This window comes from Chamaea fasciata, unplaced genomic scaffold (assembly GCF_029207755.1).
Source record: "Chamaea fasciata isolate MVZ Bird 193981 ecotype frontalis unplaced genomic scaffold, bChaFas1.0.hap1 SCAF_5, whole genome shotgun sequence".
NCBI classification, from domain to species: Eukaryota; Metazoa; Chordata; class Aves; order Passeriformes; family Sylviidae; genus Chamaea; species Chamaea fasciata.
This window is the reverse complement of record NW_027094090.1, coordinates 55,968,808-55,981,451: the sequence shown is the minus strand read 5'-3', so window position 1 is coordinate 55,981,451 and position 12,644 is coordinate 55,968,808. Positions and strand designations below refer to the sequence as shown.

General features: G+C 35.9%; 1 protein-coding gene across 2 annotated transcripts in view; it reads left to right on the top strand.

The window, feature by feature from the left end:
• Window positions 1-11,538, top strand: part of KDM7A (lysine demethylase 7A) — a 60,592-nt gene extending 49,054 nt beyond the window's left edge. The window contains exons 15-20 of one of the 2 annotated variants that reach the window (XM_066183798.1): window positions 2,075-2,172; window positions 4,428-4,573; window positions 4,695-4,903; window positions 5,242-5,327; window positions 6,443-6,719; window positions 7,298-11,538. In XM_066183798.1, coding sequence (XP_066039895.1) covers window positions 2,075-2,172; window positions 4,428-4,573; window positions 4,695-4,903; window positions 5,242-5,327; window positions 6,443-6,719; window positions 7,298-7,392 — 911 coding nt within the window. In that variant the 3' untranslated portion in view covers window positions 7,393-11,538. Of the gene's footprint in view, window positions 1-2,074; window positions 2,173-4,424; window positions 4,574-4,694; window positions 4,904-5,241; window positions 5,328-6,442; window positions 6,720-7,297 lie in introns of both variants that reach the window. The other variant, XM_066183797.1, reaches the window with a different exon arrangement.
• The last annotated feature ends 1,106 nt before the right edge of the window (window positions 11,539-12,644 follow it).

Sequence of the window (12,644 nt, the reverse complement as noted above, 5' to 3'; positions counted from 1 at the left end):
ATGAAAGAAGTCTCTCTTGGGTATTCTTGAAACAGGGCAAACAGCTTGAGTGAAGGGTTACTGTAGTGGTTTTCCCCTTCCAAAATTAACTAAGTAAACCAAACTAAATTTTGCACATGAATCAAAGATTAAATTATACAGATAAATAGTAACTTTTCTTTAAAATTATTGCTCTTACTTGGTACAGAATGAATATGACAGTGAGTATTCAAATATATTAAATGTATTTGAAGCTAGAAGTGAGTGTTGAGATTGTTCTTCCAAAAATTGAGTGCTCAGGACTATTGCTGATACTTTTAATTGAATATTGAGCATCTTCAGACTTCTCTGTTACTTATGTTTGATTATTTTACCTTAACTGAGACCCTGGAGAGAGAGGGGAAAGGCATTGTCAGCAGAGAATTCCATAAGAGGAACTACCTGTTCCTATAACAGCTGCCAACTTCTATTGTTCTTACTGGGATTGAGGCCAAGAGGAATGTCCACAGACAGCTGCCTTTAAACAGATCAAGCTCTATCTAGCTTTGTGTGTCATGCCAAGATCCTGGTTTTAAATGGTGACCCAGTGTTAGTAAAGGGACAAAGGTCAAGGTGCTGTCCTTAACTAGCCCAAGATACTTCATGTGGATGAAGGGAAGGTGGTTTGAGATTTTTTTTTAATTCATAGTGTCTTAGCCTGATTTCACAGATAGTGACTACTCTCATTCACCCAATTTTGGGAATATTCCTCCTTGTCACTGGAGGTATACAGAGACAGATACTTTCTTGGAAAAGACAGTAGTCTAAAGGAAAATTCTTTTGATCTCTAAGATAATGTTTTCTGTATTCATGCTGTTGCTTATCCTAGAATCTTAATTGCCTTTTTGGAATGAGCCTAATGTATGAGTTATCGTCAGAAATCCCTTGGGTTGTTATGAGCTGCAGCAATTAAAAATATTAATTTTATTGTTATATGTTGAGCATTACTTTATATAACTTAATTTCCTATATGGTGGTGTTGCTCATTTAATGTGCTTGGATATTCCTCATGGTTCTTTCCAACACTATATTAAATTTAGTTTGTCTTCTCTAGTTTTTGGTCCCAGCTGTTCAATTTACTCACTTTCTGTTGACAAGTCTCATGTTAGCTTTCTTCTGACTCTAAAAGTAATTATTACTGTGCAGCATTTAGAAATCAATAATACCCCTTGAAATATATTTGATGCCTAACTGTGATCTTCGCCAGAGTCTTCAATAGGAGCAAACCTCAATTAGAATTGTAGTGTATACATAGTTACAGGTACATCCTTTTTTCTTGTATAATTATAGTTAGGAAGAATTATATTCTTCTTTGTGGTTTCATATAAAACTGTGATGAAAACAAACCAACGTTTCAATTTTACTTGACTTCATTCTAGAGTTAATTTCTGATTTGTGCAGCTTTGCTTTCAGCAGTGTTTTGTATGAAACTATAAATACTTTAAAAGTGAAGTTTCTTTCATTAGACCCTATTTTCTTGACTCACAGTCACCATTTTTTACCCATTTCGCATTTCTCCAAAAAACTTGGGCTACCTGAACTTCACATTGTCATCTTTAATGAATTTGTACTTAGTTGAGATTTTTGCCAGCAGCCTTGACACAGGTAGGCATGCAGCTCACTGGCCCTGAGCCTTGGAATCCAAACACTTAGAAATGTGTTTCCTGCTTGTGGTTCTTTGGGACAAAGGCAGTCTTTTAAGGGTACGTGCTGGTGAGAACTGCTCTGACTCCAGCCTGTACAAAAAAGCAGAAGCTGCCCAAGGTGCCATCTCTGGAGTGGGTGCTCTGTGGGAAGGAAGAAATACAAACTCCTGCTGCACCTGATTTCTCTTCCTGTCTTCATCTGCTCAATTGCTTGAGGAGTCCATTAGTCAGCAGTAGACTGCTCATTGTCATCCTGAGTAAACCTGTGAACCAGATCAGTGTGTGCATTTGCCTTTGTTTACAGACTGTTAAAAATGAAATATGTGTTTCTTGGGTTTTGTTTCAAAAATAATTGTTAAATATTAGCGTAGTAAATGTTGTGCCTTATATTTTAATTCTTCTCTCTGCAGTGTTCTTTGAAAGTGTGAAATCAGAACTCAGGAATGGATCCTCAGAGTACTCTGATATTTCTGATTCAGAAGAATCTGAGCCTGATTGCACTACACAGGTATATCTAGAAAAAAGTCTCAGAAATTAATGAGGCAATTAAGTGTAATTTTGCTCATGTACTTCAGATTTATCTGGTCAAAGTTTGTGTTAAAGCAGTAATAACAAAGTATTTAATTCTTGTTCAGATTAATATCTGAAACAATGTGCTGCTTCATTCTTCATTTATTTTAGCGTTGAGAAAAAAGACAAGATAAGCTATCTTGCCAAATTTTTATCTTCTATATCATTGAGGTAGGGTTGGCGGAGGATGAGCACTGCTCTGGAGCAAACAAAGTCTGAGAAAATTCAGATCCTAATTGCTTTATTTATTTCTTTAATAACAAGTCTAAATTTCATCATTTGAATTATGAGCATATACCACACAGTTTCATTTTAGAGTATGGTTAATAAGAAACAGTCTTACAGGTATTCAGTTTTATAAACAACCTGAAGTGGCTAAATTCTATTCAGGGATTTTAGACTATTGGAAATACATGGGAATCTTCCATTTGGGGGTCCAGGTTGTGGTGATTTCTGCAGAATTAAATAAAGTATGAATGCACACATATGTATAGATATTTACAAATGTATTTTTTAATACGAATTCTAAAATTTAGAAATGTGTGTATGTGTCTATGAATCAATTCTTTTTTCATTTGCAAATTGGGTTTGTACTCACTAATTTAAATTTTTATTGGTTAGCAGTTAGGTGAAGTGATTACCTCACATTTTTGTTTCATGCTTCTGGAAGGCTAATGCCTTGGTCTTTCTTTCAGTTGTCAGACTTCATAAGAAGTCTTCAAATTCCTACTTTTTTCATCATGATGGTCGAGGGATTTTTTTTTTATACTTGCTATCTTTCATCATTACCTAATCTAGATGTTGGAGTAAGTAATAGGAACCTTCATGGTGTGGTTTCTTCTGGTTTCCTAAACTGCATTGCCAGGAACTTTGGCTCAGAAGGTTTCTTTTTCGAAGACAGAATCAGTGGTTACTCAGAAGTGATATATTTCGTCTTCACAGGAGAATATAGCCAGTTTTGTATGACTTTGTAAATGAGTCAATGTTTTATATTTATGCTATATTTTCTTAGTTCTTTCCATATTCTCCTCCTTTTAAATTTCTAACAGTATCTAATGGAATAACTTTTCTGCATGTTGAAATTTGTGTTTTGTAATGACATATCCAAAATTAATTCTCTCACTAGCACCTGTAAATCCTTTAAATGTTTTTATATTGTACTGAAGAGGATCTTAACAAAATAATACCTTTATTACTAACACTGAATCACAGTTATAATTTAATTGCCCATTTGTGTCACTTTCTAAGGGTCAAAGATTAGGAAGCTGCTCATGTGAATGAAACTATTGTATAAAAATACCTCTTGGTGATAAAATGTACTTCATTCCAGTTCTGTTTTTGATGATGGGAAAAAATGGTGTGTCGGTCTTTAAGGGTTATGATTCCTCCATGTTCTGATCTTCTGTTTTCAAAACCTCTGAGTGTCACATATATTCCCTGGCTTGAAAAAAAAAAAAAAAAGTGATGTTCTCTGTACTTGTTGAAAATAGATTAGTCTGAATTACCAAGATGGAACATATGTACTGCAGCCCTTGCTTCCTGTAAAGGCATATTGAGTCACATATGGTTGCTCCACCTTTGAGAAGCTCCTGCCCATACAAGCTGTAATCTCAGCAGGAGCTGAAAAGCTCTTTCATTCATGAAATGAGGCTGTGCCTCTGTAAGAGAGGCAACAGCTGTTGTGTCTCTGTTCCTGCTGTCTTCTGGATTTACCTGAGAGCATCTGTCATTCATCAGAGATGGTGCTGTTGAAAGTTATATTTTGTGAGAGCAGGAACCAGAAGCAGTTTTCTGGGGCAGAATGTGTCCTGTTATATATAATAGGCATCAATTCTCTCTGCTGTTTGGAACCATACTTCTGGGTTTTTTTCCCCCTGTACTTTGAATATTGAAGATAAGAATAATTAATGCTCTCATTAAGGAGAAGGCAGTGATTGGCATATGGTGTAATATGTGTGGTGCTTTGTTAAAAATGGAGGTGCTTTCTGTGGAACATGTGCTTACTAGTATTACAAAATTTGAACATCTAGCATCTCAGCTGTTATATTCAGATTACCTGCATTCTGGATACTCTGAGTATAAAGAAAGTTGGACCTCCAAGCTTTTGAATTCTTCATTTAGCATAAACTAAGGTAGAGTCTCCACTTAGGAGGTCTGGTGGATTCTGCATACTGTTTCCTCTTGTTTCAGCAGAAGGATTCCTCCACAGAGGAGTCAGAAAGCTCAGGTGATGAAGAGAAGCAGGAAGTAACATCAAATTTCAAAGAGGAATCTAAGGTCACAAGAGACCTTTGTCAAAATACCCAGAAGCCATCCAGAAATGAAACTCCCAGTAAAAAGTAAGCACATTGTGGGCACTTTTTATAAACTGTTAGACCTTTTAGCATGTATTTATGGTTCTACTTCATAGCAATGTAAAAACCTGTTTTGAACTGCTTGCTTCTCCCTTGATTTTCCTAGGGAATGTCCTACCTCGACAAGTACAGAAGAAGAAGCTATTCAGGGCATGCTTTCTATGGCAGGATTGCACTATACTACATGTTTACCAGGTCATACTCAAAGCACAGACTGCACAAATAAAAGAACCTCTCTTCAGGAAGACAGAAGCTACCCCAGGAGTCGGCATAAAGACAGACAACCATCTCAGAGCCACAAAACCATAGAATGTGGTAGGTATCTCAGCTAAGGCCACTGCAGCTCCCTGCCTTTGGACACAGCGCTCAGAGTAATCACTTAAAGTTACATTTTTAGATTTGTAGTTATTAGATTAGTAGCTTTCAAATAAATCAGACTGACATTTTAAAAGGTGTATTCTGTGGTTTTGCTTTATTGTTTTTTTCTATAAAAAGTAAATACTACTTCTGAAAGCTGGGGCAAACTTAGCTTGTCATCAGAATACCCCTTGTAATTATTTCCCTCTAAAAGTTTTGTGGCATCCTTACAAGAATGGAAAAGTTATGGCTAGATTGAAAGTATTAAAATTTAAGCTTTTTGAACTTCCCTTTAGGTGGGTCTGTGAAGGAAGAGGAAGGAGACTTGGGAACTTCAGCATGGACTAGACACCTGAATGAAGCTTCAAGGATTACCCCTCAGGTAAAGTAATACTTAGAACATATTGAACACATTTTTATAGGAGAAGAGATCATGAAATTGTTAGTACAGAAGGCATGGTGGACAGGTCTTTACACACTGTGTATCTGACAGATACTTCTGGTTCTGGTAACTGGGTTATTTTTGTCATGCATTTTTTCACTGTTGTAGTTTTGGGGTTTTTCCTCTCAAATTCTTTTCTCCCGAAGTGCTTAATATTAAGGTATTCAGAGCAGTATCTTGAAGAATAAAAAATACTGCATTAAAAATGTGTGAATTTATATTCATTCTAACTGGGGAAGCACTCTAGTGTTTATTCATTGTTATTCCCAAGCAGAACATCAGAACAAGTAAAACTTGTTGATTATATGCATAGTAACAATACTTGCTTAAGAAATTGGTACTGCTAAACTGATAGCTTTCAACAGCTAGCAGGTGGCAATATTTTGGTTTTCTAATGTCCAGATGGAATCCAGCAAGGAATGAAAGGTTGTGTGTCTTACACTCTGAGCTTTTCTGCACTGTGAACTTTTTTAATATTTCTGAACTTGTCTGTATTAGAAGTATTAGAATAATTAACTAACTAGAACAACTAAAGTTGCAAAATGACAGCCATTAAATAGCACTGTTTTTAACTGCATGCTTTGTAGTGTTCGTTTTGCAAGAATATCTGACTACATGGTACTCCTTTAGTCTGTAATTCCCAATTTAGGATTTATTCTTTCATCAGCTGAATATTGGAAACAAATTACCTGTTAAAGTAGTCAGTGATTATGGTACAGCTTGTTATAGTGGCTGGTTCAATCAAGAACAATTGCATTTGTTTTGGGCACTGCAAACTGAAAACAAGAAGTAGGGGAATTGAGTACATTAGTATGTTTATTTAAACTGTAACATTGCCCTTAGGTGCATGTGGAAAAGCTTGCACAGAGACTATGTTGTGTGTTATCTTTAAGAGGTATCTGTTCTAAAAGAAGTCGTGGATCATAAAATGGCCAGATAGTGGTGGAACTGAAATACCTGTTTCAAAGACACAGTAGTATAATTGGAAAAATTGGAGTGAATCTGTAGCCAGAAGCTACTAACTTGTACATCTTTTCTTCTCATTTCCATACTAGGATGCAAATAAAACTCAAAAATATATCAAGAAGGAGGGTGCATCAGAAGGCAGTCTTAAGGTTCAGGAAAGTAGAAGCATAGTCCACAGCAACAGCTTGAGTTTTCAGCATGGCAAATACACGCGAGACTCCAGCCTGATGCAAGCAGAATGTCAGCTGAGTGATGGCAGCCTTAGCCCTGACAGGCCTTATGGTGAAACGTCCTTGTCTGTGCCACTGCACCCAACAAAGAGGCCAGCATCAAATCCACCCCCCATCAGCAACCAGGCAACTAAAGGTAAAGGCTTATCTCCATCCCCTTGCCAAAGTGGGCTGGGGGAGGGAAGTAAAAGACTAAATGCAGAAACTAGGTAAAGGACAGGGTTAGACCTTGAGGAAAAAACACAGTGAGCATGCTGTGGACACTCAAATTTTGGCACAGAGTGTGGGGATGTGGAATTAAGAGAGATCTAACTGGCCTGAATCAGATTTGCATAGTCTGCTGAGCATACTATGTGGGTTTTAGTTTCCGGTTTATATTCTGTGATTTACTCAACAGAATAAATAATCAAGGGAATTGAATAAAATTCAGGAAGCTCAGTTTAAATTCTCCCCTACTACACTCACTGTCCTTCATAGACTGGAAATATTTGTAAATAATATACTCACTTTATTTATGATAATCCTAGCTAGAGTTCAGGGAATACAGTTCTTGGGGGTGTGTTTTTAACTATTCTGGTTCCCCATTTGTTTTTCAAGCTGATTCAGGTGAAAATTTTGCCTGCTTCAGCTTGAAAGCTGGGTTTCACCATTGTTCTAGAATGACCAAAATTCATTCTGAAATTCCTGACTGAATTCCTTGCTTGGGTTTTTCAGGCAAACGTCCAAAGAAAGGAATGGCAACTGCTAAACAGCGCCTTGGGAAGATCCTGAAGCTGAACCGGAATGGCCATGCACGCTTCTTTGTTTAACGTAGCTGCTACTTCTACTACTGCTGTCTTTCCTACACAGACCAGTATTGAGGGCAACAGAGCCTGGAGCTGCTGTTATTCCTCTGCTTGAAGCAGACTTGCATGTACCATAGAAAACACTGCCTGATGAACGAAAGAAAGAAAAAAAAAAAAAAAAAAGAGAAAAAAAGAAGCAAAACACACACAAAAAAAACCCAACCCAATGCTGCATTTTCACTGTGCCACACCTGCTCAGCAATAACCATACGGGAACGGGGAAATCTTCAGAGAGACATGGACTGTGAGAAATAGTCTCTCATCAGGGCTTGAATATCATTTGTTGCTGGTAGTTTCTGACCTAAATTAATGAGGGGAAGATGATGAAGGTGGTTTATCAATAATTTATTTCTGATAGATTTTTCACAACTTTAAAATTCATTTAAGAAACTATTTATTTGGAAGACTTTTTCGGGGGGGGGGTTTATTAATTTAGATTTAATAATGTGAAAGTTTTAAATTGTTTTGATAATGTGTGTTTGGTGCAGTGGAGAGCCACATTAATTGTGATTAGTCTGGACTCCTAAATTTGATATTCAGGTTATAGTCTTAAATAGGGGTGAGATGCATTATTAATTATTTTTTAAATTAAGGCATAAGGAATCTTTTTTGTTTCCTGCTTTTTGTAAGCTATTGGCTGGGCTTCTGTTGACTTGCAAGTTGCTTATTCTCTGCCAGCTTGATTATTTTTTGACCTGTCCTTTTTAATATCAGATTTATTTATTTAATGGACTAGAAGAGACTGCTAAAGACAAGAATTTTCTTACGTCAGTCCAGTAGCTAACTTGTTTTAAACTGCACCTCTTTCCTCCAAATCTGAGTACATATTTTCCTCCTGATGATCTGTCTGTGATGATTTTCTTCTGTAAAAAGACTCCCTGAAATTGTATTTGTACAAGTTGTTTAAGAGTTGGTACAAAGGAGGAAGACCCAATATATCTTTCGAGGAATGGGGACATCAGTTAGATAAATGTTTCTTCAGAACAGTTGCTCTCAAATAACTCATAAGATACACATTGCAATCATAAGATTTGGCATTTTACTTAATGTAGCATGGAAGAAGCGTTCAAGTGTTGTTATTGTATTTTAAACACATTTTACTGAAGAGTCATGAAAGCAGGAGAACGTGTTGCTTTCAAAGCTGGGCGAGACAGCAAATTAAGTCTTAAGTGGTCCATATATGTAAGCATTTAAGTAGCTTACTGGTATCAGAATGATCATTTGTGTCAGGCTTCATACAGAGCTGATAGCAAATGCCAATTCTGAATTATTGTAAATAATTTTGATTTAAAATTTGTATTTTTCTGTAATATAAAATTAAATATTTAACTTCTGAGGGACGGGGATGAAGGCGGAAAGGGGAATACTTTTACTTGATTCTGGAAAAAGGGCATTTTGCAGGGTCCAGCCAAAGTGTAAACGTTAATATGCTAGTGACAACAATATTGTTAGTTGGTTGGGGTTTGTTTTTTTTTGATTGGTAAGAGTAAAAATTTCCTGCATAGCTGTCCAAGTCATCAAATTGATTTTAATTTTCCACACCAATTTTTCCTTCCTCCATATCCTATACTGGAATGATTTTCTCTTGTGGTTTAAAAACAAAGTCAGTTTTATTTTCCAGAATCTTTGTGCAGAGTTATTTTTATTTAGGCTAGATTATGAATACCTTTAGAAATTCATGGAAATAGTTCTGATGTCAGGTATTCTTTATTGCTGCAGGGTCAGGACCATTTAGCACTATGTTATCCTGTTTCTAAATGGAGAAACATCAAAATATAGTGCCACTGCAAAAAAAAAAAATTCAGGTAGCTTTCATAGCTTTACTTTGTCTGGAGCTTGAAAATTACAGTTTAAGCAGAGTTTTTTTGCAGCCCTACTTTTGCATTATGACGACTTGACTGGTTTTGTGACTTGTATGGATGAATTTTTAAACTTACTTTTTTGTTTGCTAATTAATGTTTCACAAAACCAGGTTTTTAGTCTTTTTAATTTTTTAAATTTAACACAAGTTATCAACCTATATAATATTGGGAATGGAGGTAGTCATGGATTTCTAAAAAGCAGAAGATAAGCTAAAAAGTATTCTACAGGTGCTGAAAATGACTATAAGGACTTGCTGTTCTCAGGTGCTATGTTTTCTAGATGGAAATAGTTAAAAGAGAATATTTTAACTATCTTCTAATATGTTCTCACCAAAGTAAGTCAAAGAAATAAACTATGTTGTCAATATTAGTTAAAATAATATACCCATATAAATTTTTGCTTTGTTTAAACTTGAGCAAATTGTTTAATGCCTGCCAGGCTTTGGAAACTGTTTTAGCTTTAGCATATTGAACCAAACTGTTTCCTTCCTGCTGGCTCTACAGTTTCTAAAGATACAAAATTCCAGTTTAGGGCAGCAATCAGATTCAGAGCAGAATAAGGAATGAGTTCTCTTTTCTTAAAAGACAGATTTTTGTCTGAAGTAAAAGTATGCCAGAATAGAATCTGGAGTAAGGAATTTTAAAATACAGAGTATGCTTTCTTGTACATGTGATTGGTTTATACAAAGTCCCTTTTCTGACCATCCATGCTATTTATCTATATCTTACTGTTGAAACATAGATATGGCTGGACCCATATATATTATTTCTTTTTGGTTTTATCCTTTCTTTTACTCTAATTTTCTAGCTTTTTTTTGTTTTTCTAAGTGGCTCTCCACTGTCATGAATTTATGTAATAGTCTCTTCACAGGCTGTCAACAGGCAGAGGTTCATTCCCATTTTCTTCAAATATCCGTGCTTCCAGCAGAAATTAAATCTGATGTTCCAACTCAGAACAAGTAATTCAAAAGAAATTGCCATGTTGAGCAGTATTAAAAAAAAAAAAAAAAAAAAAAAAAAAAAAAAGAAAAACAACAAAGGGAAAAAAAGAAATCTCCTGGTAGCTCATGAAGAGGATGTGGTGACCTCACTTGTTTTGTGTACTTGTATGTAGAGATATATTTATTGTGTTCTAGCTGAAATCACTTCTGCACCAGTCTTTTTGTAGATGGACTGAACCCTGTGTTATTGTAATGGAGAGAAAAAGCCCAGTTTTTTTCCTTGCTGTCTCACTTGGGGTGGAAGAGGGAGGGAGTAGGGAACACTGTCTGGACAACAGCAAATTATGCCTGCTATGGAAACTTGTTTTCAAGGATAATTTTTTTTGCAAAGTCAGAGAACTCACATTTGGTATAAAACTCAATTCTATTTTTAAAATTTTTTTTTTTGTAGGCAGAACAATAGGAAATGAAATATTGTAGGGGTTTTCCCACTCTCTTAAGTTCTCATGTTCCTACAATTGCAAAAAAAGAAAAACATGAAAATGGAAAGACCACCTAGAAACTATATCAAAGACTCTTCCAGCAACTTTCCCTTTTCTTCTCCTACTATACTTGCTAATAAACCCTGGCTACAGGGTAGCCTTTGTTGACCTCTGAGGTAGATTACCTATGCAACCTATAATACTCTACATGAATTCATTCTTAAAGAGAATTTTGGAAGGGTTAGATGTTGAGAGTTAAAATTGTTGTTTTCTGATCACACGGGGGGTTTGGGGGTTTTGATTTTTGTTTTTGTTGATTGTAGTGCTTGTGTTACCTTTGGTAGAGATGTAAGAGAGCACAGTGTCACGACCACATTTTAGATGCTTCAGCTTCCCCTGGGCTTTGCTCTAAGGCATAAGCTACCTTCACTCACAAGACCATAAGGTTGCAACTGTTGAACATTTTTGCAGGATTTCAAAGCCAGAGCTGGTGAGAATCTTGCCTACCCCCTTTTTGGTAGCTGTGGAGACTAAGCAGACCTGAAACTAGAATGACCCAGTGGCTAGTGTCCTCTTTAGACTCCACATGCCCACCTGTCCCTTCACACTCCCACCATGACCCCCAAGCCTTGTGTCTTTCCAGAGTGTCATTCGCATAATACTTCCAGACCATTAAAAGCTGTTTGTAGTTCTGGGGCTGAGTGAGCCCAGCACTACTCTTTGACAGAAGAAATACAAATGGAACCAAGGGCCTTACTGTTTATTGTTAAACAAGATGAAAAGCTGCAACATCCGTTTTTCCAAAAAAAAAAAAAAATAAATAAACCCAACAAGAAAACACCCTGGTAACCCTCTTTGTGGGAGAGTATGAATGATAAGTCATGCAGTGGATGGGAAATGAAAGTAGCACTGATAAGGAAATGCGTGTTTTTCATAGGCTGCATTTCTGTTTGGAAAAAAAAGGACTTTTTCTACTTTTAATATAAATTAAGCCATAAGAGTTTCATGCTGTGGGAAGGGAATGAAAGGGATCACTTTAAGAGATTATATTGATATGTAATGTCACTTCTGCTGGGAAATGTCTATTGCTGCCAATGCTTTGGTGATTTTTTTTTTAAAAAAAAAACAAACATGGAATTTGAAAAAAAACAAACCACGGGGCTAGTTCTTGGCTATATTTACTAGTTTTGTAGTAATGGTTTGCTGGCCCATTTGTCTTTTCCTCCTTTTCTACTCTCGTGGTCTAATTTCTATCTTAATGTTTCTGAAAATACTAGCTTGTCTGCTCAGTAGGGGTCGGTGTATGTGTGTCTTCCTTTTTACAGAAACGCACTACTGTGTTAAGTATTTGGCTGGGAAATGGGATGCTGCAGCTTTAAGAGCATTTTTTTCAATTCATAACAGTATTTCCCATCCTCTTTTGCCTGCAGGCAGGGAAAGTGTATGTACAGTATTTATTTTGTTTTGATTTTACTTTAAATTTGTAAGTTTCTATAAGTAGTTCACATTGATTATTCTAGGGGAGAACAAGTGGCTTTGTTTAAATTTGTATCTGATATTCATAGTTTCCACTTTCTGTACTTTAAAATACTGAAATTAAAAAATTGTATGCTTATGTTTTGATTTTAGCACTCAAAAGTGTTTAATTTCTTCAGACTTCTGCTCATTTACTTCAGTGTAAATACAGTAAAATGTACAGAATATCGTCAGGAGAAAAATGTTTTTCTAGGTCCAATCTCTGTGCCCTTTGCTTGTCACATTTTAAAGAAGAAATTTTGTGGAGAAATGGGAGGGAATATTCTCATACCTTTTTTTTTTCAAAGTGCAAATTTCATTTCAATCCACTTATATTATATGACAACTAAATGCATTTTGTGAAGATGTGTATATTCTTTTTGAATCCTGATATAAAAAGGAGATGGAAGTGTTTG